Source organism: Capricornis sumatraensis, chromosome 6, assembly GCF_032405125.1.
Source record: "Capricornis sumatraensis isolate serow.1 chromosome 6, serow.2, whole genome shotgun sequence".
NCBI classification, from domain to species: domain Eukaryota; kingdom Metazoa; phylum Chordata; class Mammalia; order Artiodactyla; family Bovidae; genus Capricornis; species Capricornis sumatraensis.
In genome coordinates, this window is record NC_091074.1 from 115181325 (window position 1) to 115205673 (window position 24349).

General features: G+C 47.5%; 1 protein-coding gene across 3 annotated transcripts in view; it reads right to left on the reverse strand.

Moving 5' to 3' along the window:
* Positions 1 to 24349, reverse strand: part of ASTN2 (astrotactin 2) — a 1028625-nt gene that overhangs the window by 656994 nt on the left and 347282 nt on the right. For all 3 annotated transcript variants that reach the window (XM_068974208.1, XM_068974207.1, XM_068974206.1), the window contains one exon: positions 16165 to 16272. In XM_068974208.1, coding sequence (XP_068830309.1) covers positions 16165 to 16272 — 108 coding nt within the window. The remainder of the gene's footprint in view (positions 1 to 16164; positions 16273 to 24349) is intronic.

Sequence of the window (24349 nt, forward strand, 5' to 3'; positions counted from 1 at the left end):
CTATTAAATAAAACTCTAGGTTGAAACCCAAAGGTAGGTCTCTGTTTTAAAAGCCTAAACATGTTACCCACATACATAGGGTTGGGAACCATGCTAAAAAAGGAAAGTAATTTTACTCGAAACACCATCCAAGGACAGAGTACAATGAGATCACTCTCGTGATCCAGGATGTGTTCCACCTGGATATTTAATTTTCATTCTTTTTTATCCTCTTTACTCTTCTCCATTAGATAAAGATGAGTTGCATTCATGCCTCCAGGGTTCCCAAGACAAGACACACAGTGGTTTGAATGAACAAGGGAAGAGGGATAGACAACATTTTCCAAGATTCCAAATGAACCTTGGAGATGGTCTGACCTAGTTACTTTATACTAGTGTATAAGGAAGTGGGCAAGTTTATTCATCACCTAGCATTTTCCAGGAACTGTGCTGAGTGCTTTACTTCCATTGTTCCATTTCAACCTCAAAACCACTCTTGGAAGAAACTACAATTATGACTTGACAAAGCTGAAAAAAAACAGGAGCCAGTGGGTTAAACTGATCTTCCCAAGATCACTCTGCAAAGATTCACAACCACCTGTTTATTTCTAAAGAACATGAGTTAAGCACTGCACACCGGTACAATTACCTCTAGCAAAACCACTCAATTCAAATTCCTTCAGAGAACAGGCAGAGTATTCATGATAAACATGATTCACCCACATATATTTTTTAAATGAACTGTTATGATTGTCCTCAGAAGTAATCACTGCGGCTTATGAATTCTGCCCTTCTTAAAAAATCATTCTCAACAATTATCTGGCTGCATAATATTCCATCAAGTTGATGCACTGTAATTTACTTAGCCATTTTTCTATTGTTGGACATTCAAGCTCATTCTAATTTTTCAATATTTCAGATTATGCTACAATGAGCATCTTCAGGTTTAGAGCGTCATGAAAAATGAGTAGTGTCATGGAAAAAATATGGTCATAATATAATGTTGAGTAAAAAAAAACAAAAGCAAATGTGTATGTTGATTACAGCTAGAATGATGAGAAAAAATATACGCAAATGGGGATGAGAAAAAAATGAAATAAGCTCTTTGGTCTAGAAGGTTCTTGCTTGTTTTTGTTTTCTTCTACTAGTATTATTACATGATTCTACATTGGTGAAAAATGATGAAAAAAAAAAAACAATTAGCACACCATTCCCAATGTTGTTGAAGCACTTCAGTTCCTTGAGCATTTTCACAGTGGAGAGATGAGCTTAGAAGTCAGTAGTATGGACTCTTTCCATGGACAACAGCCAGAGGAGGAGCGTCTCAAAGGCTGGAACCGTGTCTTTTTTATTTGCCGAGCCATACGGCATGCAGTACCTTAGTTCTCTGACCCGGGGTTGAACCCACACCCTCTGTAGTCAATGCATAGAATCGTAGCCACTGGACCACCAGGGAATTCTCTGAAGCCATGTTTTACTAACATGTCCTATGTCTTATTAACCTCTGATTTCCAAGAAAGCCATGCTGTTCCTCAAATCTATAATGTGTGTTCAGTGAATAAGAGCATAGAGTTTCAGAGCTTGAGGAGGCCTCAGATATAATTTATTCAAACACTACACCTTAGCTGAATGGATTGAGAGCCAAAGAGACTTGCCCAAGGTTCTCCAGCATCTGAGGGCAGGAACAAGTCTTGACCACGCCTTTCCCCAAATCTACTCTAATTAGAAGAGACAGATGGTTAGCAAATTTGCTCAACAGGAGCCACGAAGAAAAAGTCCTTTTCCAGTCCAACACAGAATGGGTTTGACTCTATGAACCTGAGTTTCAGATCTCCCCTGAATCCCTACATTCCCCAGCCTCTAAGCTGTTCTCATGACAAATGCCTCAGAGCTGGGACATCTGTTTCCTCCCCATAGAGCGCCAGGTGGTTTGATTGTACCTGAGATGCTGAGAGAAGGACATTTTCAACCTAGAATCCATGACTGAGCAGAACACCCTGCAACTCTTGTTGCCAGTCTGCACCCCGCCCCCCCAGCACAGCCAGTTCCTCTTGCATCTTCATTCACCATCTAGCAGAGCTCTGAATTCTTCAATGACCTGCAAGACTCTCCCATGCCCTATACACCTTCTGTACATCCCCTCTTCTTAAACGCGGTTGGATCTATGACAGGATATCACTCTGTGATTAAACGATGTTATCTGAGAAAACTGAAAGGATTCTTCTCAGATATAATTAAAGTCCAGAAGCAGCTGACTGAGTTAATCATACAGGAGTTTACCCTGGGTGGGTCTGGCCAAATCAAATGAGTCTAAAGAGATGCTCTCCAACAGCCCTTGAGAAAGCCGTGCTGAGAACCGCCATGGGGTGACCTGTAAGAGCTGGGAATGGTCCTGCCCACAGCAGCTACAGAGCAGGCGTGTCAGTCATGCGGGAAACAAATCCCGCCAATGACTACACCGGCTTGGAAGAAGGCTGTGAGCCTCAGCTGAGATCAAAGCCCTAAGCCGATGTCTAGATTTGCGACTCTGAGTAAAGAGCCTGCAAGTAACATAACTGGACTGTTGCGCGGCAGAACGACTGCGGGGTAATAAATGTGTGTTGTTTGGAGCTGCTAAGTTTGTTCGCTAAGCAGAAGCAGACAGTGATGCACAGCCACGGAGTGCTGACTCCTACTCCTTTTCCCCGTCAGGCCTCTCCTGGGCGCAGAGCTGGCTGGCAGCGTCTGCATCTGGATGTCCTGCAGGCACCCCAAGGCAGCGGCTCTCCAGGCTCATCCATCCCCCCTCCCCACCCCCGAAGCCTGCCGCTCCAGCGTCCCTGGCTCTGTGATGCTCTCCAGCCCCCACACCAGAATCCAACCCGCGTCTTCAGCAGTCCTCACAGACCCACCCTACAGCCAGTCGGTCACCGACTCTAACTGTATTTTAACACGTCCCCAGCAGGTACTCCACCCCATGCTCCCCCAGAGGGCCCCCGCCACTGCCTCCTTTATAACTGGTCTGCGCCCTCCAGCTCTTCCTCCATTGTGGAGAGACCGATCTTTTTTAAAACAGGCAGAGGATGATGCAACTCTCTTCCAAAACCTTCCGGCACTCCCCAATTCATGTAGCTTCAAGTTCAGGCTCTCTCCTGCTCACTTGGACAGGTGTTTTCTGAAGCACAGGGCCACCTGCCATCCATCATTAATTTCCAGCAGTACTCTGGGCTCCTCAAAGATGCCTTTCATGACTTTCCCCACGATAGGATGGCCCCCCTATATTTTCTTTGGTGGCACATCTCACACTGTGAGGCGATATTTACCTTCATGTGTTTATTTCTGAGGTCCTCCTTCTCTCCTAATTTCTCTCTGGCAAGATTCACAAGGGCAGTCCCCCGATTGGTCTGTTTGCCACTCTATACCCCATCCTTGGCATACAGTCTCAACACCATTAGACACTTAGTAAACATTAGTTGATTCAATGAACAGAGAGATAAATGAACTTGACAATCAAAGTCTCTCCTCAGTTCAGTCACTCAGTCGTGTCCGACCCTTTGCGACCCCATGAATTGCAGCACGCCAGGCCTCCCTGTCCATCACCAACTCCCTGAGTTCACCCAAACTGATGTCCATCGAGTTGGTGATGCCATCTAGCCATCTCATCCTCTCTCATCCCCTTTTCCTCCTGCCCCCAATCCCTCCCAGCATCAGAGTCTTTTCCAATAAGTCAACTCTTCGCGTGAGGTGGCCAAAATACTGGAGTTTCAGCTTTAGCATCATTCCTTCCAAAGAACACCCAGGACTGATCTCCCCCAGAATGGACTGGTTGGATCTCCTTGCAGTCTAAGGGACTCTCAAGAGTCTTCTCCAACACCACAGTTCAAAAGCATCATTTCTTTGGCACTCAGCTTTCTTGACAGTCCAACTCTCACATCCATACATGACCACTGGAAAAACCATAGCCTTGACTAGACGGACCTTTGTTGGCAAAGTAATGTCTCTGCTTTATGCTATCTCTGCTAATATGCTATCTAGGTTGGTCATAACTTTCCTTCCAAGGAGTAAGCGTCTTTTAATTTCATGGCTGCAATCACCATCTGCAGTGATTTTGGAGCCCCTCAAAATAAAGTCAACCACTGTTTCCCCATCTATTTGCCATGACGTGATGGGACCGGATGCCATGATCTTCGTTTTCTGAATGTTGAGCTTTAAGCCAACATTTTCACCCTCCTCTTTCACTTTCATCAAGAGGCTTTTGAGTTCCTCTTCACTTTCTGCCATAAGGGTAGTGTTATTTATATATCTGAGGTTTTTGATAGTTCTCCCTGCAATCTTGATTCCAGCTTGCGCTTCTTCCAGCCCAGCATTTCTTATCATATACTCTGCATATAAGTTAAATAAGCAGGATGACAATATACAGCCTTGATGCACTCCTTTTCCTGTTTGGAACCAGTCTGTTGTTCCATGTCCAGTTCTAACTGTTGCTTCCTGACCTGCATACAGGTTTCTCAAGAGGCAGGTTGATCTGAGTCAGTTCACCCTTCCCAGCCTTGTTCAAATTATCTTCATTCATATTCCTTGTATTCTAGTGACATAGGGCTTCCCTGGCAGCTCAGATGGTAAAGAATCTGCCTTCAGTGCAAGAGAAATGGCTTCAATCTCTGGGTCAGAAAGATCCCCTGGAGAAGGGAATGGCAACCCACTCCAGTATTCTTGCCTAGAGAATCTCATGGACAGAGGAGCCTGGTGGGCTACAGTCCATGGGGTCACAAAGGGTTGGACACAGCTGAGCAACTAACACTTTCACTAGTGATGTATGACTCTGTCGGATTACCATGTAAATCCTGTAAAGTGGGATTCTCACCTCCATTTTATTTAATTAAAAAAAAAAAATTTTGGCCTCACCATGTGGCATGTGGAATCTTAGTCCCCTGACCTGGGATTGAACCCATGTCCCTCGCAGTAGAATTTCAGTCTTAATCCCTGAACTGTGAGGGAAGTCCCCTCATCTTCATTGTTTAGAAAAAGAAATTGAAACCTGGAAAGTCAGCTAACTTGTCCAAGGTCACCTAAACTAACAGTCAGGGCTACATAAGGTTGTGCACACACGCATCTCATAGCGCGCTGGGCACACAGCGAGCAGTCACAGCCAGTGGTTTCAGCTCTATATCCGGGAAAGGGTTTGCAGGGGAGGAGAACGCTCGCCGGCCACAAGACTGCAAAGGAAGTGAAAGACAGCGTCTCACGCCTGGGTGGGTAGCAGGGAGTCACAATCCCTCAGCAGAAGGAAAAGGGGTTGGAGCGGGGATCCTGCTGAGTCCAGCTGAAAAACAAGAAAGCGAGGGAGACTGATTCTTCCTTCTCGCCAGTGTAAGCAACTAAAACGACATGTTTGCTTTATCGCCTTTGGTCTCCCATTTGATTCCTGACAGCCGCCTCCCTCCCTTGGACGCCAGGCAGTCAGGTGCTGAGCTGGCTGGCATTGCTAGGGAGGAGGAGAAAGAAGAACAATTTGAACAGTATTTCAGGGACCGTCATGAGCTTGGGGAGGGAGTTTTTGAAGCTGTCTGGCTCCCTCCACGCATTCAAGGAGCCCTCGTTTGCCAAGCCCGTTTGATGTCTGCAGGTTGGAGACAGGTAGTCTGGGAGGGACCTCTAAGAGTGAAAACAATGGCAACAAAAAACCAACATCTGTTTTCTCTGAGGTTTGAGGGAAGGGAGAGAAGAGAGACATTAGATGGGGCTTTATGAGCCTATAACAATTTCTGAATGCATAGTTTTCTCTCACATCTTGTCAAATAGGGCCAAATGCGGGCATAGATCAAAGCTAGGTTTCTGCATCTCACTGTTCTTTCAGTAAGAAAAATCCAAGCTCCCGATCTCATTGCTTCATGAGAGAAACCAGCATATCTCTAGAAAGCGTGCAGAGCCTGCTGGAACCTTCTGGAGGAAGGTATCTATCTACCACAGATCACAAATAGCTAACTACCCGGGCAGGAGCTGGGCTTCCCCGGTGGCTCAGAGGTAAAGAACCCGCCTGCCAATGCAGGAGCCACAGGAGATGCGGGTTCAATCCCTGGGTTGGGAAGATTCCCCTGGAGGAAGGCATGGCAGCCCACTCCAGTATTCTTGCCCGGAGAATCCCATGGACAGAGGAGCCTGGTGGGCTACAGTCCACAGGGTCACAAAGAGTCAGACACGACTGAAGTGACTGAGCCTGCACACACAGGGCAAGAGTTATGACAAGAGGGAAAGAGTTTAAAAGTCTGTAAGATTCTCCTAGAGGCTGATACTACGGTATGGTGACACCAGATTGGAGGAGCAAGTGGAATGAGGCTCAAGACTCCATCCGGTAACTGACTGACTCTATGACCTTGGAGAAATTCCTCTGCCGGGTTTACTGTCAATTTTTTGCATATGAAAACAAGGACAGTAAAAGATCACAGAGAATGACTGGTGAATATGCGACAGACCTGGCAAAAAAGCGGCAATAAATGGTCCCTCTAAGTTGCCATTCGTCTTAGAACTGGGAGTCAAGCTCCTGGCATGTGAAAAGTGGGAGGTAATGCCAGAATAAGAACAGGCATGGAGTATTAGCTAATATGTCAGGGGAATTGTACATTGTTTTTTTCTCAAATCTGGCCAAAAATTAGAATTGAAAGAGAATTTTATACCAGATCCCTTGGCCAGATATTCCATATAATGTGTCTGAGATAAGTATTTAGAACTAGTTTGTTTTTGTTTTTTTTTTTAATTTTTCCAAGTGATTCTGAGGTTTAATTAGGTCAGAGAAATACCCTGCCTCTGACAGCCTTTCTGAACCACATAGCTGAGGACACCTGATCCACTGTCGGCTCTGACCTGACCCAGATCCTAGGACACAGCGGTCCTTCAAGCGGGTAGCACCAGAGTCTCCATCCTCCTACGCAGTCCCTAAATATCCAGCCCACCCAGCTGACCTGGTCTTCTGTTTCTGAAGAGAGATGCTCTGAGTCCAAACTCGCTTTGTCCCAGATCTAGTGCTCTGTCCTCTGGGAAAGATTCTGGATTGCTCAGACTATTTCTAGAAGAAAAATTCTTTGTCCTCTCGTTTGTATAATATTAATAGCGTATTTCTTACTTATTTAACAACGGGCTCTGAGGAGGAAAGGGAGGCTTGCACTGCACTGCTTATCAATGCCCGTGGTATGAATACTTCTTCCACAGTTGCTTATAAGCTACTAATGCGACATCGCTCACAGCGGAGCTGGAAATGATGAGTAATACTGGCTCTCACAGCTGCTATGGGTTGCAGCCAGCCAGCTAGCACTGGAAGATCTCTTGGTCACATACGTTTTCCTCCCTGATCAGATAACAGGACTCCCAGTGACGACGGTGCCCTGGGAGGGTTGGTCCTCACGGTGGCTGTCTCTACCCCCGGAAGCCCACCGGATACTGCAGGCACTTCTCAGTGTGCGAGCTACTTCCGACCATCCCTGTTTTGGGTCCTAGTTCCTCCCGGGCTAATGCTCTCTGGAGGGTTACAGAGTTTACGCCAGGACGTTCTCAGGGGTCTGATCAGGCTTGCAGCACCAGCACAGAGGTCGGAACCTACCCGCCTCCTTAGTAGAGGCCCAGCCCAGGCACTGTGGGGTGCACTCTGCACGTGCATTATCCAAACCATACATGACCGGAGCAGATTCTGAGATCAAAGAATTTAAATCCAAACATCAGCTCCCCTTCCCTGGTGGTAATCGCAAGTGAAGGGACCTCTTTAAGTCCCAGTTTCCATAGCTAAAAACCAGAGGTAGGAACAATCCCTTCCCAGGAACGGCCCTGGCAGCCCCATGGTTAGGACTCTGCACTTCCGTGACAGGGGACATGGGTTTGATTCCCGGTTGGGGAACTGAGATCTCACCAGCAGCTTGGTATGGCCAAAAGGAAAAAAAGTCCCTTGGGACTTCCTTGGCGGTCCAGTAGTTAAGAACCGTTATCCCCTTGCAACACAGGGGACGTGGGTTCGGTCCCTGGTGGAGGAACTAAGATCCCACGTGCCCTAGAGCCACTAAGCCCGTTCGCAGAACCTACTGAGCTCCACTGCTCCGGAGTCCTTGCCCCACAACTTGAGAGCCTGCGTGCTACAAGGCCAGGCCTCACCTGGTGCAGCAAGGCCCTGACGAAGCCAAACACACAGACACACTCCCTGCCTGTGATATTACTCGGAATTCTATAAGATGGTTCATACAAACAGCACAGCCACGCACAGAGAGCACTCAGTCAATCAAGCATGGCTTGGCTTGGCTTTTCCTCTTTCTCCCTCCTTGTGCCTATGTTTCCATCATGACTGGTGTTACTGAGAACTCAGAGGGCATCAAGTTCTACCTCACTGATTGACAGATAGGAAATTGAGGTCCAGAGCCTTGCTCAGTCCTCAGAATCAAACAAGGGTGCACCCAGGATTGGAGGCCCAGGTCTAAGGGCTCCAGTAGCTTCACTGTATTCTCTTGCATGGCTCCTCCTCCTCTGTTCCTGCCTCCCTCCTTTTCTCACAAGCTCACGGGCGCTACCTCTCCCTGGCACTCCACCCTGTCCTAACCTACCCCGCTATCCCTCCGCCCAGGTCCACACTCTAGGATGACTGATAAACCCACCAAGAGCTCTGATGCTTTCCTCTCTGGGGCTGCCATCTAACCTTTGTCTTAAGCTCCAGTCATTCTGTCCTTAGTAGGGGTCCCTGTTGGTAGGGAGAGTAGGTCAGCTGGACCGAGGAGGTTGACAGAAATAAGGACCCTGGAGCCCTACTTCTCTCTCCAAGGCACCCCCACATGCACCTGAGATCCCAGGACCATCTGTTCCACGTCCGCTCCACAGCCTGGGTTCGCAGCACTCTTCCCAGGTTACTCTAGCTACAGAGGCTCACAGGATGATTAAACACCAGTCGCTCTGTCTCTAGTGTTTACTCTTTTCCGAGCAGCAGGTCCTAGAGGTGTAACTGCAGGCTGGAAGAGGACACCCTGCAGAGGTCCCAGGGAAAGAGGCTGTCTTCAGCAAGGGACAAGGGTGGGAAGGAAGAAAATCATGTTACAACATCCCAAGAGGCCAGGCCCACCAAGTCTACATTCTAACCAAAAATGTTCTTTTTCCCACCTAGAAGCAAGACCAACGTGCAGACCAACACATTGGGAAAAGGCCATGGAGCTGTGCCTAGCTCAAGCCACTCATTTGCTGCGCTTAACTGACTGCCATTCAGTGAACACTGATCGTGTGGTAGGTATGCTCTGCTAAGCATGTCCTTCGCAGACTTTACTTCCTTTAAGCCCTGCAAAAAGCCTAAGGAAGAGTAGAAGGACCAATCCCAGACTTGTCTTCCTTTACCCAGGGGAAACTAAGGCTCAGAGAAGGAGGTGACTCAGCCTAAGCCACACAGCTAGGGAACAGCAGAGCAGGGATCCGGGCCCCCGAGTGCTGATTCTGAAACCCTGTGAGGTGGTGAGAAACGCTGGGTAAAGGATGGGACAGGTGCCCCAATGGTCAGGGCATGGCCCTGCTTATTTCCCCAGCCCAGCCGCCATCATTCTCAAATCCACAGTCTTCACTCTGTCCAGCGACTGGCGTCTCTCTCATTCCCAGCCCCAGGGCACCATGCGTCTCTGCTCTCATACTCAGCAGGTACCACGCTGTTGACGTTCAGCTTTCACTTTGCTGCGTACCCATTTCCTGGAGTCTCTGTTCTATCTGGGCATTCTCAGATTATACTTCAGAACAGTCTCCTTCCCTCAATCCCCAAAGGCCTCCTTTTCTGTAGATATGGCTTGAACTTTCCCTTACCTGTCCACTTACTTTAAAACATGATTCAACTGTGTGTGTGTGTGTGTGTGTGTGTGTGTGTGTGTGTGTGTGTGTGTGTTGGCAGGGGAAAATCAAAATGAAAAAAATTTACACATCAGACTTCCCTGACTGTCCAAGGCTTAAGACTCTGGGCTTCGAATGCAGGGGGCGCAGGTTCGATTCCTGGTCGGGGAACAAAGATCCCACAGGCCGCGCTCTGCGGTCAAAAAATAAAAAAGGAAAAGTAACTCACACATTCATACAAAGCTTTGCTTACAATTCAAGAGTTCTTATCACTACAGAAAAGCTCAGCTTAAGGACTATCAAATTAAACCAAGAAACTAAAACAAAAAACAAGCAAAATCAGGGAGCATTCACATCCTGTTCTCTTTGCTGGGGAACTAAGCACCGAGGCTTAGCGGGAAGTGCATGCAGTTGGGAGCGAGATAACCTGGGTTTCTAGAACTGGCTGAGCACCGAAGAGCGAGAAAGACTTGCCCAAGGCCCCGTGGCCACCTGCGCAGAACTGGGCTGGGAGGTCCTTGCCGGGCGCTTGTGCTGCTGGAATCAGCGGCAGCTTGCTGCTGTGTCTCCTGCTCAGCACTGTGCCTGGGGCTGGACACACCATCTGCGCTTCTCATCTGGGCCTTCAGTTACACACCGCTTACCCTCATCAGCGTCACTCCTCTTTGGGAGCTGCATCCCCCTCCCAAGGAGGTTACAGCCACCTTGGGGCTGGGAGCCCAGGTCCTGTTGCCCAGAAACATGCTTAGTCCGGTTGTTCAATCCCTAAATGCAGTTTACACTAGAATGAGCTTCAGACTCGATGACAGGAGTTATAAATATCCTCATTTCACAAAACTTAGGAAAACTGAGGCCCCAAGAGGGCACTTGCTGGCCAAGGGGTCACTGAGTGAGCGAGTGGCAGGGCTGCAGACTTCACTACCCATCTCCTGACAGTGAGTCTAGTATCCTCCACTAGGGCCATCTCTCCTTAATTAAGGTGAAATTCAGACAAGCGGGAAGCTACCACATCCAACCCACCTCATTAGTCAATGCTATCAAACACCTAAACAAGTGATGGACTGATTAGTTATTTACGAGACCCAACGTAGAACTCTGCTTGACAAAGTGACTCCCTTAGGCAGCAAGAACATGTACGGCATGAGATCAGATTCCTTTCACAAAACATCGTGGGACTGCCCTCCTGCTTCCTGGACCAGTCCTATAGGTTACCTGTATGATGGGGATGTTTAGGGTAGGGGGTCAGCAAACTGTAAGGTCACTGGCGAAATCTGGACCAGCGTCCGTTTTTGGAAAGAAAGTTTGATTAGGACACACGTACGTTCATTCCTTTATGTACTGTCTGTGGCAGCTCTCAAGGTGCAGCGGTAGCGTTACGGAGTTCCAATGATGACTGTATTTTCTGCAAAGCTGAGCATGTGCAGTGCTTCACCATTTACAGATAAAGGTTGCTGACTCTTGATCCAGGAAATCCCACCATCTAATATGTTTATATTTTGATATAATATGAGCTCTGTGAGGGCAGGGCTTTTAAACATTGTTTGGTTTCTGTCAGTGGCCTAGAACATGGTCAGACACGTGGTCGGTGCTTGACAAATAGCTGAGATATTGTGGGGCAGGGAAGAAAGCAGGGAGAAAGGGTTCGCTAGAAAATGTTGGAAAAAGGAAGGGAGAGGCTAGAAGAGGTAATAAGTAGAGAGAAGGCAAACAGTGGAGACACAGAAGAGAACAAAAAACAAGATAGACAATGTAGGGGAAAAACCACTACAATACTGTAAAGTAATTAGCCTCCCATTAAAATAATTAATTTAAAAAAAGACGGAGGAATGAGAAGGATGCAGTGAAAGATGACGGAGGAAAGAAGAGAGGAAAGAGGAGAGGAAAATAGAAGAGAGATGAAAATCAACAAGCAAACAGATCCAGAACACAGACGAGGAGGAGGAGGAGGAAGATGGGGTGGAACCAGAGCAGGTGCCAGAGGCGGGCCATCAGCAACAGCAGGGAGGACAGGGACGGAGCAGCGTCGCCACTGACCGGGCAGGAGGGCCGGGCAGGAGGGCCGGGCAGGAAGGTACGTGTGTGTTGGGGGGGGGCGGTGGGCAGTGCATCACAGCCCTGACATTCTCGCCATCCAGGAGACACAGCCCAGTCTCTGGAGGGTATGGAGCCCCTGGCCATATTCTTTATCTCAAGTCCTGTGGCTCGCTTTTGATTTTCTTTTTGAATTCTGATTTACGAGGGACACACTCAATGAAGGATGTCTTCACAATTAGCTGTAAATAGCCCCGTTTTTTGGAGAAGACTCATTGGCTTCCCCGGCCCTAATTCTGGCTGTCATACTGGGAGAGGGAGAAGATGTCAAGAATCATCCATCGCCAGCTTCTAAATCTCCACTGCAGCAGATTCCAGAGGGCTGAGGCATGGAAAGAGTGAGAGCTCAGTGCATTCTAGTGTCTGCAGAGTTCGAGATACGCCCCCAGGTGCTGTGTCAAGGCAGACACTCCCCTTAGAAGGCCTTTTCAGAGAAAGGCACCAGGGGTAAGGAGATAGAGAAAACAACAGTGAGAACTGCACGGACACTGATAACGCCCACCTTTCATGGCTACACACTCCACTGCATCTGTGTGTGTATGTACACACACACACACACACACACACACACACACAACGCACCTTAATCCTCTCCTCTGTTGACGGCCATTTACTTTGCTTCCATGTCACGGCTATCGTAAACAGTGCTGATACGAACACTGGGGTACACTTATCTTTTCAGATTATAGTTTTCTCCAGATATATGCTCAGCAGGGGGATGGCTGGATCACAAATTGCTAGTCCCTCAGTCGTGTCTGACTCTTAGACCCTATGGATGGTAGCCTGCCAGATTCCTCTGCTCATGGGATTCTCCAGGCTGGATTATATGATAGTCCTATTTTTAGTAGGAGGGATAAATTCAGAGATTGGGGTTGACATATACACACTACTATATGCAACACAGACTAATAATAAGAACCTACTAGATAGCACAGAGAATTCTACTTAATTCTCTGTACTGACCTACATGGGGATACCATCTGAAAAAAGAGTGGATATATGTATTTATATAGAATTCATTTTGCTGAACACCTGAAACTAATACAGCATTGTAAATCAACTATATGCCAGTAAGAATTAAAACAAACAAAAAATAATGCCTAAGCAAACTGGCTGTCTGAGGAGGCCTTACAAAGAAATAGCTGTGAAAAGAATAGAAGTGAAAAGCAAAGGAGAAAAGGAAAGATATACCCATTTGAATACAGAGTTACAAAGAATACCAAGGAGACATAAGAAAGCCTTGGTCAGCGATCAATACAAAGAAATAGAGGAAAACAACAGAATGGGAAAGACTAAAAAACTCTTCAAGAAAATTAGAGATACCAAGGGAACATTTCATGCAAAGATGGGCTCAATAAAGGACAGAAACGGTATGGACCTAACAGAAGCAGAAGAGATTAAGAAGAGGTGGCAGGCATACACAGAAGAGCTATACAAAAAAAATCCTCATGACCCAGATAGTCACTATGGTGTGATCACTCACCTAGAGCCAGACATCCTGGAATGTGAAGTCAAGTGGGCCTTAGGAAGCATCACTATGAACAAAGCTAGTGGAGGTGATGGAATTCTAGTTGAGCTATTTCAAATCCTAAAAGATGATGCTATGAAAGTGCTGCACTCAATATGTCAGCAAATTTGGAAAGCTCAGCAGTGGCCACAGGACTGGATAAGGTCAGTTTTCATTCCAATTCCAAAGAAAGGCAATGCCAAAGAATGCTCAAACTACTGCACAATTGCACTCATCTTACACGTCAGTAAAGTAAGCTCAAAATTCTCCAAGCCAGGCTTCAGAAATAGGTGAACTGTGAACTTCCAGATGTTCAAGCTGGTTTTAGAAAAGGCAGAGGAACCAAAGATCAAATTGCCAACATCTGCTGGATCATCGAAAAAAGCAAGAGAGTTCCAGAAAAACATCTATTTCTGCTTTATTGACTATGCCAAAGCCTTTGACTGTGTGGATCACAATAAACTGTGGAAAATTCTGAAAGAGATGGGAATACCAGACCACCTGACCTGCCTCTTGAGAAACCTGTATGCAGGTCAGGAAGCAACAGTTAGAACTGGACATGGAACAACAGACTGGTTCCAAATAGGAAAAGGAGTACGTCAAGGCTGTATATTGTAACCCTACTTATTTAACTTCTATGCAGAGTACATCACAAGAAACGCTGGGCTGGAAGAAGCACAAGCTGGAATCAAGACTGTGGGAGAAATATCAATAACCTCAGATATGAAGATGATACCACCCTTATGGCAGAAAGTGAAGAAGAACTAAAGAACCTCTTGATCAAAGTGAAAGTGGAGACTGAAACAGTTGGCCTAAAGCTCAACATTCAGAAAATGAAGATTATGGCATCTGGTCCCATCACGTCATGGGAAATAGATGGAGAAACAGTGGAAACAGTGGTTGACTTTATTTTTCTGGGCTCCAAAATCACTGCAGATGGTGACTGCAGCTATGAAATTAAAAGACGCTTACTCCTTGGAAGGAAAGTTATGACCAACCTAGACAGCATATTAAAAAGCAGAGATGTTACTTTTTCAACAAAGGTCCATCTAGTCAAGGCTATGGCTTTTCCAGTAGTCATGTATGAATGTGAGAGTTGGACTGTTAAGAAAGCTGAGTGCCGAAGAATTGATGCTTTTGAACTGTGGTGTTGGAGAAGACTCTTGAGAGTCCCTTGGACTGCAAGGAGATCCAACCAGTCCATCCTAAAGGAGATCAGTCCTGTGTGATCATTGTAAGGATTTATGTTGAAGCTGAAACTCCAATACTTTGGCCACCTGATGTGAAAAGCTGGCTCACTTGAAAATTCAGACCCTGATGCTGGGGAAGATTGAAGGCAGGAGGAGAAGGGGATGACAGGATGACATGGTTGGATGGCATCACTGACTCAATGGATGTGAGTTTGGGTAGACTCTGGGAGTTGGTGATGGACAGGGAGGCCTGGTGTACTGCAGTTCATGGGATCACAAAGAGTCGGACATGACTGAGCGGCTGAAATGAACTGAACTATTTTCCCTTAGCACATACCAGGCACCATGATACTTTTTTAATGCAACAGAAGAAAATTCATCTCCAAATCTATGAGGCAATTCCAAGGCCCATTACACAGAGGAGAAAACTGAGGGATACGACAGGTAGATAACTTGCCCAAGGCTCAAGGCACCCAGAGAACCAACATGATCTGTGCCCTTTGACTGTCCATCATGCATGGACGGAATCCTTTTATGCAATTTGGGGGACTCAGGATTATAGATGGCCACATACCTAGATTAGTTGCCGTCATGTTCACGAGGGAACCTCCATTCTCTCCAGGGCATGGTGCAAGCTCATGGATATGCCCTTAATCACTTGCTGGGAATACATGCTGGCACCCTAAATTCCCTCCAAGGTTGCAATCTTGAACTTGCTACTTTGTTGTCCTTAAAAAGCACTCATGATTGAGGAATTATATTCCCAGGTGATGGCCTGAAACGTGCTCTATTTCAGAGCATATTTTACCACAGTGAGCCGTGGGTGGACCTCAGAGGACATTTTACCACAGTGAAATCTGCACATTTCACACACAGTGAGAGCACATGTTAGCACACCGAGCCGTGGACCTCAGCCACAAGGTCTTAGCCCTGTAGCAGGATCCTGCCTCAGCATTTTCATGTCTTCTTACATTGAGTGTCATCGTGAGAAAAAAATTATGCATTCAAGCATCAATACCGATTCTATCTGTAGAAAACACAAAACATTGTCTAGAGAGTCCCAGGGAGTCCTGTTTACAGGAACCAACAGGAGAACTCCGTCTGGTTTCTATATCAGGTAAATAGGATCTCCCGGGCCAATGCTGGTTTTACCCGCTTAGACTCTGTGCATTTTACTGCTGAGCATGTTTCATTTTGCACTTTGGTTGCTAAGAATCTCCGAGTTAAGCTGTCAGCCCCTTCTTAGAATACACAGCACAGCACGGCACGGATTACCGTGCATACATCTAAGCTGAGTTTGAATCATTTTCCTTACTCTGATTTTCCTTTCAATTTGATTTTTTATTGTGATGGATTAAAAAAAATGCATAAACTTACAAAACCATCTCTGAATCCTCTGAGAAATAGGGCAAGACAGAGAGAAATAGAGAATGCATAGACAGGGTATCGGACACCAGGTTCAGGGTTAACTGGACCGGGACCAGGCTGAAGAAGAAGATTTAGAGTCTGTCATGAAGCACAAAAGCTGCTTCCCAGATTTCCCCCCTACAAACCCTGGTTCGGGAACCTTCTCCTAGATTCTGTTACCTTTGCTGCGGCGACGGCTGCGGTACTGCTCCGTGTAGAATGTCAGCTGCGTTTCATCGTCTGCCTCTGACCCGGACGTCCCCTTGGTTCTGCCAAAGCTGATGCCCCCTGTGCAAGAAGCACCATCCATCAGTCACTGCAGGCCTCCAGAAGCTTGTGAAATCCCCCATCCATCCCAAAGACCAGCAACCCCACCCCCAAGTGACCCAGGAGTTGGCATGATTTATGGAAGGAGTTCAGGCTCTGCAGTGATGCGGGCCTGGGTTCTCACCACAGCTTGGCAGCCTTGGGGCTGTATGACCTTGAGGAGATGTCTCCCTTTTCTGAGTCCTGGGTCCTTTCTTTCTAAAGTAGGGGAAAAGTTATTAATCTTGTGGGGTTGCTTTGAAGATGAAAGGAGGTACAATGGGTAAACTCCCTGGTCCTAGGTGGGTACCAAGTAATTGATAGGTGCACTCACTGTTGCTTTGTATGATGGATCTGCCTCTAAAAAAGCATTCCAGGTGACTTAATTTCACACACACATTTCAGTCCAGTGCTTACTCTACGCCAGGCCCAGAGCCAGACACAGGGGACACAAAGAGAGATACCGCCCGGTCCTTGCCAGCCAGGGGATCATAAGCGAGTCATGAGGACAAATGGGATCCTAAGGAGCCTTTAACCTAATTCATGGCCACGTTTCCCACAGAGTGAGATGCTGGGAATACAGGAGAGAGCAGTTCATCCCAACACGGGGGACCTGGGCAGGCTTTATGGGCAGAGGGCAGATTTAGGGCAGGGCTGCAAGGATGGATGGGCTTCAGGAGCAGAAACTGGATGTGGGAGGAGGGGTAAGAGCTGGAGCATCCCTGGCAGGGGAGGGGAGTGTGGGCAGGAAGAAGAGGCGCCGCAGCAGAGTGCTGACAGGGCAGGGTCTGCTGGTGCCCCCCAGGGGAAGCCCTCAAGTGCCGCACTGAGCATCCCAGAGCTTAATCTGGGATGTCAAGGAAGGTTCAAGAGGGAACGCAGACTGTCCTTTAAGCACGAGGTGTCAAGCGCTATGTGATGAGCTTTGCAGCCATCATCTCACCCCAAATTCAAAGCCCTCTTGGGAGGGAAGGAAGCATCATGACGCCCACTTGACAGATGAAGGAACCAAGGTCCAGAAAAGGAAAGTGATTTGCGAACAGGGAGTGAAGTCAGACTTGGTACATGGGTGTGACTGATGGACAAGCTCAAGTTTTTAACCACTGTCGCATCGCCTCTCAGTGTAACACTCTGTAAAATGGGAACAAAAAAGAATACGTGTCCTGCTCCTTCCTGGAGGCAGTGTGTTGCAATGGACGGAGGAAAGGAAGGGACAACAACATCTCATCACTCTCCCCACGCGTCTTCAGCCACGACGGGCTGAAGGGGCTTTGCCCCTGCCCCTTAGCACAAATCCCCCCAATTCCCAGCAACTAAGAGCTGGACCTGAAGACAGCTGGGGACGCCAGAGTCAACCAGTTGCAATTCCTCCACGTAAGGGCTCTTTTTTGAAATGGAGTTGGCAGACACACCATGGAGATTCTGGAAGCAGTGGAAGAACAGAGGTCTCGGAGGCCAGTAGGCTTTTAAATCTGCCATTAAAATATCTTACTGTTATAGAAAAGGGAAGAAGGAAGGAAGGAGGAAGGGAGGGAGGGAGGCAGAGAGCTGGAAGTAGGGAGAGAGAGAGGGGGTCTTTGGTTTACCCACACATAATGTTTGGCAAAGGGGAAAATGAGGGCATGAGATGAAATAGCTGCCTTATGGACAGAAAGCATCTGTCATGCTTCCTGCTGTGTTCGGGCAGCAGAGAAAAAGGGAGGGATTTGCCTGTCAGGAGTCTACCCCATGCCCTTTAATGCCACTGCAGTAGTTTTAACCATCCCAGCTAAACCCTCTCTCCCTTTCTCTCTTCTCCTCTTTCTCATCTTCCCTCCTTTCCCAAACAAACGGCATGTTATGGTGAATGGGGCAGACAGGCTTCAGACAGCAGTCTTTCGTACTGGGACAGTCTAGCTGTGATGGGGGCAGTGGGAAGTGGAGGCTGGGACAATCACCAGGCAATAGGTCACTATCATAAGAAAAGCTAACCCTTCCATAGCACTGGCTCTCTGCCGGGCACAGTTCCAAACCCTTGGCTTGCATTGCCTTGTTAAATCTTTGCAATAACCCTAGGAAGTGGGTCAGAGAAGACAATGGCACCCCACTCCAGTACTCTTGCCTGGAAAATCCCATGGATGGAGGAGCCTGTTAGGCTGTAGTCCATGGGGTCGCGAAGAGTCAGACATGACTGAGCGACTTCACTTTCACTTTCATGCACTGGAGAGGGAAATGGCAACCCACGCCAGTGCTCTTGCCTGGAGAATCCCAGGGGCGGCAGAGCCTGGTGGGCTGCCATCTATGGGGTCACACAGAGTCGGACACGACTGAAGAGACTTAGCAGCAGCAGCAGGAAGTAGGTGAATGCTTTCCTTCCCATTTTAACGGATGAAGAAATGAAGGCAGGAGGAAATTTAGTAATCTGCCCAGGGTCACACAGCTGGGAAGTTGTAGACCCACAATTCAAATCCAGCTGGTGGCTGCCATCTCTTCCCCTGGTCCCCAGGCTGATGTACAATAAAATATGAGTAAAGACTTCATTTAATGTCCACAGTCATCCTTGTAAGGAAAGCATTATGAACCTTGTTTTGCAGATGAATAAGCCATTCCTCAGAGAGGTGATGAGAGGTGCTGAGTGAGGGAGCTGGAGAGAAATGAGGTCTGCCTGCAAAGCCTGCCTCACGGCTAACCTAATATGGGGAAGTACGTGTGAGTGTGTGCATGTGTGTGTGGTGTGTGCATGCACATGTGTGTGTGCATGTGCATGTGTGTGCATGTGTTTGCTGCACACGTGTGTACATGTGTGGCATGCACGTGTGTGTGTGGTGTGCATGTGTGTGTGGTGTGCGTGTGTGTGTGGTGGGTGCATGCATGTGAGTGTGTGGTGTGTGCATGTGTGTGTGGTATGTGCATGTGTGTATGTGCATGCGTGTGAGTGTGGTGTGTGCAAGTGTGAGTGTGCATGTGTGTGGTGTGTGCATGTATGAGTGTGCATGTGTGTGGTGTGTGTGGTATGTGTGCACGTGTGTGGAGTGTGCATGCATGTGAGTGCATACATGTGTGTGCTGCGCATGTGTGTGCATGTGTGTGTGGTGTGCATGTGTGTGTGCATGAGTGTGCATGAGTGTGGTGTGCACAGTATGTGCATGTGTGTGTGTGGAGTGTGCATGCCTGTGTGTACACTTGTGTGCTGTGCATGTGAGTGTGTGCATGTGTGTGCTGTGCATGTGTGTGCATGTCTGTGTGTGCATGAGTGTGTGTGTGGTGTGTGCGGTATGTGCATAAGTGTGTGTGTGGAGTGCACATGCATATGAGTGTGTACATGTGTGCTGCACATGTGACTGTGTGCATGTGTGTGTGGTGTGCATGTGAGTGTGTGCATGTGAGTGTGTGTATGTGTAAGTGTGTGTGGTATATGCAGGCGTGTGTGTGTGCATGTGTGGTGTGTATGTGTGTCTGCATGTGTGTGTGTGTGTGTGTGTGTGTGTGTGTGGTGTGCACAGAGGAAGCAAAACTTGGCGATCTGACCTCTGAGGATTAGCAGGGCTGTCACTTGCCCCCAGCATCAGAGCACATTTTACACTTTTTACAGCTCCTCTGTGGAACCTCAGCACTGTGGGCAGGAACTCTGGTGAGGCTCATGTAGATCCTACATCTCCCTCATTCCACATGTCCACAGACTCTGAGGCCATGCTCCTGGCTTCTCCGGGACCCCGCTCTGTTCCCACACCCCTGACCCTCAGCCCCCTCCTGTAGGTATCAAGGTACCATGTTCAGAATAGGAGCTGACTCCAAGAGAGCCTGCCTCTCCATCAACCTGCCTCCTCGCCAAATATAGCACGAGCCACACATGCAACTTTAAATGTTCTATTAGCCACATGAAAAAAGCAAAAAAAAAAAAAGATAAAATTAATTTTCAGAATATATTTGAGTTGACCAATATATTCAAAATATCATCTTAACTTCTTATTCCCATAAAATTATCACTGGGCTTCCTAGATGGTGCTACTTACTGTTAAAGAATCCACCTGCCAATGCAGGAGACATAAGAGACACAGGTTCGATCCCTGGGTTGGGAAGATCCCCTGGAGGAGGAAATAGCACCCCACTCCAACATCCTTGCCTGGAGAATCCCATGGACAGAGGAGCCTGGCGGGCTACAGTCCATGAGGTTGCAAAGAGGTGGACATGACTGACCATCTGAGCCACACACACTTGCTTCTTCTGGGCCTCCCTGATGGCTCAAATGGTAAAGAATCAGCCGGCAATGCAGGTAGACCAGAGTTTGATGCCTGGGTCAGGAAGATCCCTGGGAGAAGGGAATGGATGCCAACTCCAGTGTTCTTGAAATTTTTTTATCTAACTTTCACAAGTGTTCAAAATCCAGTGTATGCTCACAGCACATCTCAACCAGACGAGCCACATTTCAATCACCCATCATATCAGACAGCACATCCTGGGGCACTTAAATGACACTTATTCCAGAGTATAATTAAGGGCCCGAATCTGGAGATATGAATAAGCCATTGGCCCCACTAAGGTGCTTCATTGTTTTTTTGTTTTTTGTTTTTTCTTTTAATGAGACTTGAATGAGAAATGGTGTGGCTCAGATCCCATTAAAAGACAACAGTCATTGTCTCTACCCTCAGGCACTGAAAGGCAAGTAGGTTTCTAGATTGGTTTAATCTATGAGTCATGAGAGGCAACGCATGTCTGTACAAAGACATTAGTGCACTGGAGTCAGATATGAGTTCTAACTCTACACTCCAGTGATGATTTGGGAGGGGAGGCTTGCGGGAGCCACCAAACCTCTCTGTATTCTTCTTTAAAAAAATGGGACAGGAACTCTCAGCTCCCACGGTCATTATGAGGAAAATGATAGGCTGTGTGTAAACAGTTAGTACAAAGACCAAAGAAGCGCAAGTGAGGGCACACTCCTCATTAATTCAGTGCTGGCCTGAGCTCAGGAGACGAAATGGAGATGCCCCTGGGTGGGAGGGCTGACTCCCTGCCTTCTGTGACATTGTAAGAAGGTGGCAGCCACCCAAGGCATATAGCCTCCAAGTGTCCAGAGAAGCTGCAAGGGGCCACAGGCCAATTACAGACAGCCTTGGAGATGATTCAGACAAATCGAAAAGGGCCCCCTCTGCTAGCATTTTAATATGAAATTGGTGATACAGTGAACTAAAGTGCAGCCATTAATTATACAGGGCTGTGCAAGTATTTCTATGTAGGGGCTGAGAGAAAGTGAGATCGGTCAGAGGCTGGCGAGAGGGAAGGAGAGGAGACAGCAGTTCCTCTGCCTCGTCCCTCAGGCCCCTGGTCTTCCTGGTCCCGAGTGGCCCGGGATGCAGCATGAAGGAGACCGTCAAAGCACCAACCGCGGCAGGATAAGCACTGCCCTGGCACCTTCTATAAAATAACCCGTCCACACTTCACACAGCGTCTGAAAGGTAAGGATCCACTTTATCGAGGGGCAACCTCAGACAGTAAAGAATCTGGCTGCAGTGCAGGAGACCCAGGTTCGATCCCTGAGTCAGGAGGATCCCCTGGAGAAGAAAATGGCAACCCACTCCAGTGTTCTTGCCTGGAGAACCCCATGGACAGAGGAGCCTGGTGAGCTACAGTCCATGGGGGTCTCAAAGAGTCGGACATGACTGAGCGACTAACAAACCAACCTTTAGAACCTCAGCACTGCTTATCTAAGATCAGGCAGATGACAAGCTCTGAACCTGGCTTCTGTCTGATTCAGCCTCTTTGGTGGTCCACTGGTTGAGAATCCACCTGTCAATGCAGGGGACATGAGTTCAATCCCTGGTCCAAGAAGATTCTACATACCCCAGGGCAATTAAGCCAGTGCACACAGCTACTAACCCCGAGCACCCCAGAGCCCATGCTCGCAGTGAGAGAAGCCACCGCAACGAGAGGCCCATGCAGCATAACTAGGGGGCACCCCCCACTCTCTGCTTACAGAAAGCCTTGGCACAGCAGCCAAGACCCGGCACAGCCGAAACAAGAAAAACATCCCTTAGTCATCAGGGGAATGCAGACCAAAGGCACAGTGAGGTAGATACCACTTCACATGCACTAAGCCGGCCACAGTCGAATTAATGAGAAAATAACGGGTGCTGGAAAAGGATATAGAGAAATTGGAACCTGAATAGATTGCTAGTGGGAATGCACAATGGTGCAAAAACTATGGGAAACAGTTTATCCGTTAGCCCCTCAAGACATTAAACATACCAGACTACCACATGATCCAGGAACTCTGTCCCTAGGCATATCTGAAAGAACTGGAGAGGGCATTCAATTAAACACTGGTACATGAATATTCATAGCAGCACCACTTACCATAGCCTACAGTGGAAACAACCCAAATGTACATCAGCTGATGGACAGATAAACAAATACAGTATATTCATACAACAGAATACTATCGAGCCACACAAAGAAATGTCGACATGTCACATGGGTGGACCTTGCGTGCAACATTTTGTAACTTAGCAAAACGTTTTGCCAAGTGAAAGAAACCAGACATAAAAAGGCTAGACAAAACATCTGAAATAAGTAAACACATAGAGACAGAAAATAGTGATTGCCAGTGCTGGGCAGAGAGAAGAGAGGAACAGGGAGTTATTGCTAATGAGTGTGGGGTTTCCTTTTGATATATTGCAAATGTCTCAGAACTAAACAGAGGTGACAGTTGCCCAACCTTGGGAATGTATTACCTTTAAATGGCCATGAATTACACACCTTTAAATAGTTAATCATTAATTTTATGTTACATGAATTTTACCTCAATAAATAAAATGTTATAAAAAAGAGAAGGAGAGAGAGACATACCCTCTGTTTTCTCTGTAACATCACATGACTCGTGATAAAACCATGGGACGGGGAACTGTGAGCGCAGAGTGGAGACATCCCAATGCTCATGCCCAGTCGCTCAGTCGCGTCTGACTCTCTGTGACCGTGTGGACTGCAGCCCGCCAGGCTCCTCTGTCCATGGGATTCTCCAGGCAAGAATACTGGAGCAGGTTGCCATGCCCTCCTCCAGATCCTCCCAACCCAGGGATCGAACCCCCATCTCTTATGTCTCGTCCACTGGCAGGTGGGTCCTTAACCACTGGTGCCACCTGGAGACGTCACAGAGCCGCAAGAAAAGAGCCAGGCTCAGGCACCTTGAGTCCCAGACCCAGAGTTTGAGGTTACAGGGTGTGATCCGTCCGTCTGTCCTTGACCCAGTGGTCACCTCAAATAATCACAACACCCATTTGTGTATTCATTCATTCCACACTTACTAAGTGCCCACTCTGTAGCAAACACTGTTCTGAGCACTGAGGGAGGAAAAGCAATGAATAAAACGGACAAAACTTCCCAACTTCTTGACATTTCCTTTTGGATAAGGAAGCAATTCAAATATTCCAAGCATGATGCTGAGCTCTCTGCATGGGAATTATCTCAAATTTGCTGACAAATAAACTGAGACATTCAGAAGTTTTTAGAGGCTTCTTTCTAAAATGACATAGATATTTGGTGGCAAAGAGAGACCTGACGCCAGGTTTCCTCTGGAACAAACCAGGGCATCTGAACAACTTGAAAGGCAAATTATGGAAAAGGCTGGAGCAGTTGTTAGCATGAACAGTCTTTCTCGGGCCTGAGAATTAACTCACTGCAATTCTGCTTTCTTGCACTGGGCTGCCCTGTCCACAAACCTGCTCTGCCAGCCCCTGGTAGGCCCACCCCTCCACACTCTATCTCCCGTGCTCTTGGTATCATGATGGATGGTGGTGACATGTTAAATTATTCAGACTTCGTGTCTTCCTCGAGCTGGTGACAGCGATATTGCATTTTTAGATTGCCCAGAACTGTGCTAGATAGAAAAATATGTAGCTTGGAAATGCAAAACCCATCTGACCCCCAACTGTCCAAGGAATACAAATGGTACCAGTCATGGGAAGAGGACAAAAGTAGCTAAACTTCCCGTGCCCCCTAAACCACACAGCTCACAACTGCTCTGAGCTCCAGGGCTAAACCACAGACGTTCGTGGAGATGCTCTGACCACAACTGCTACCTGTCATC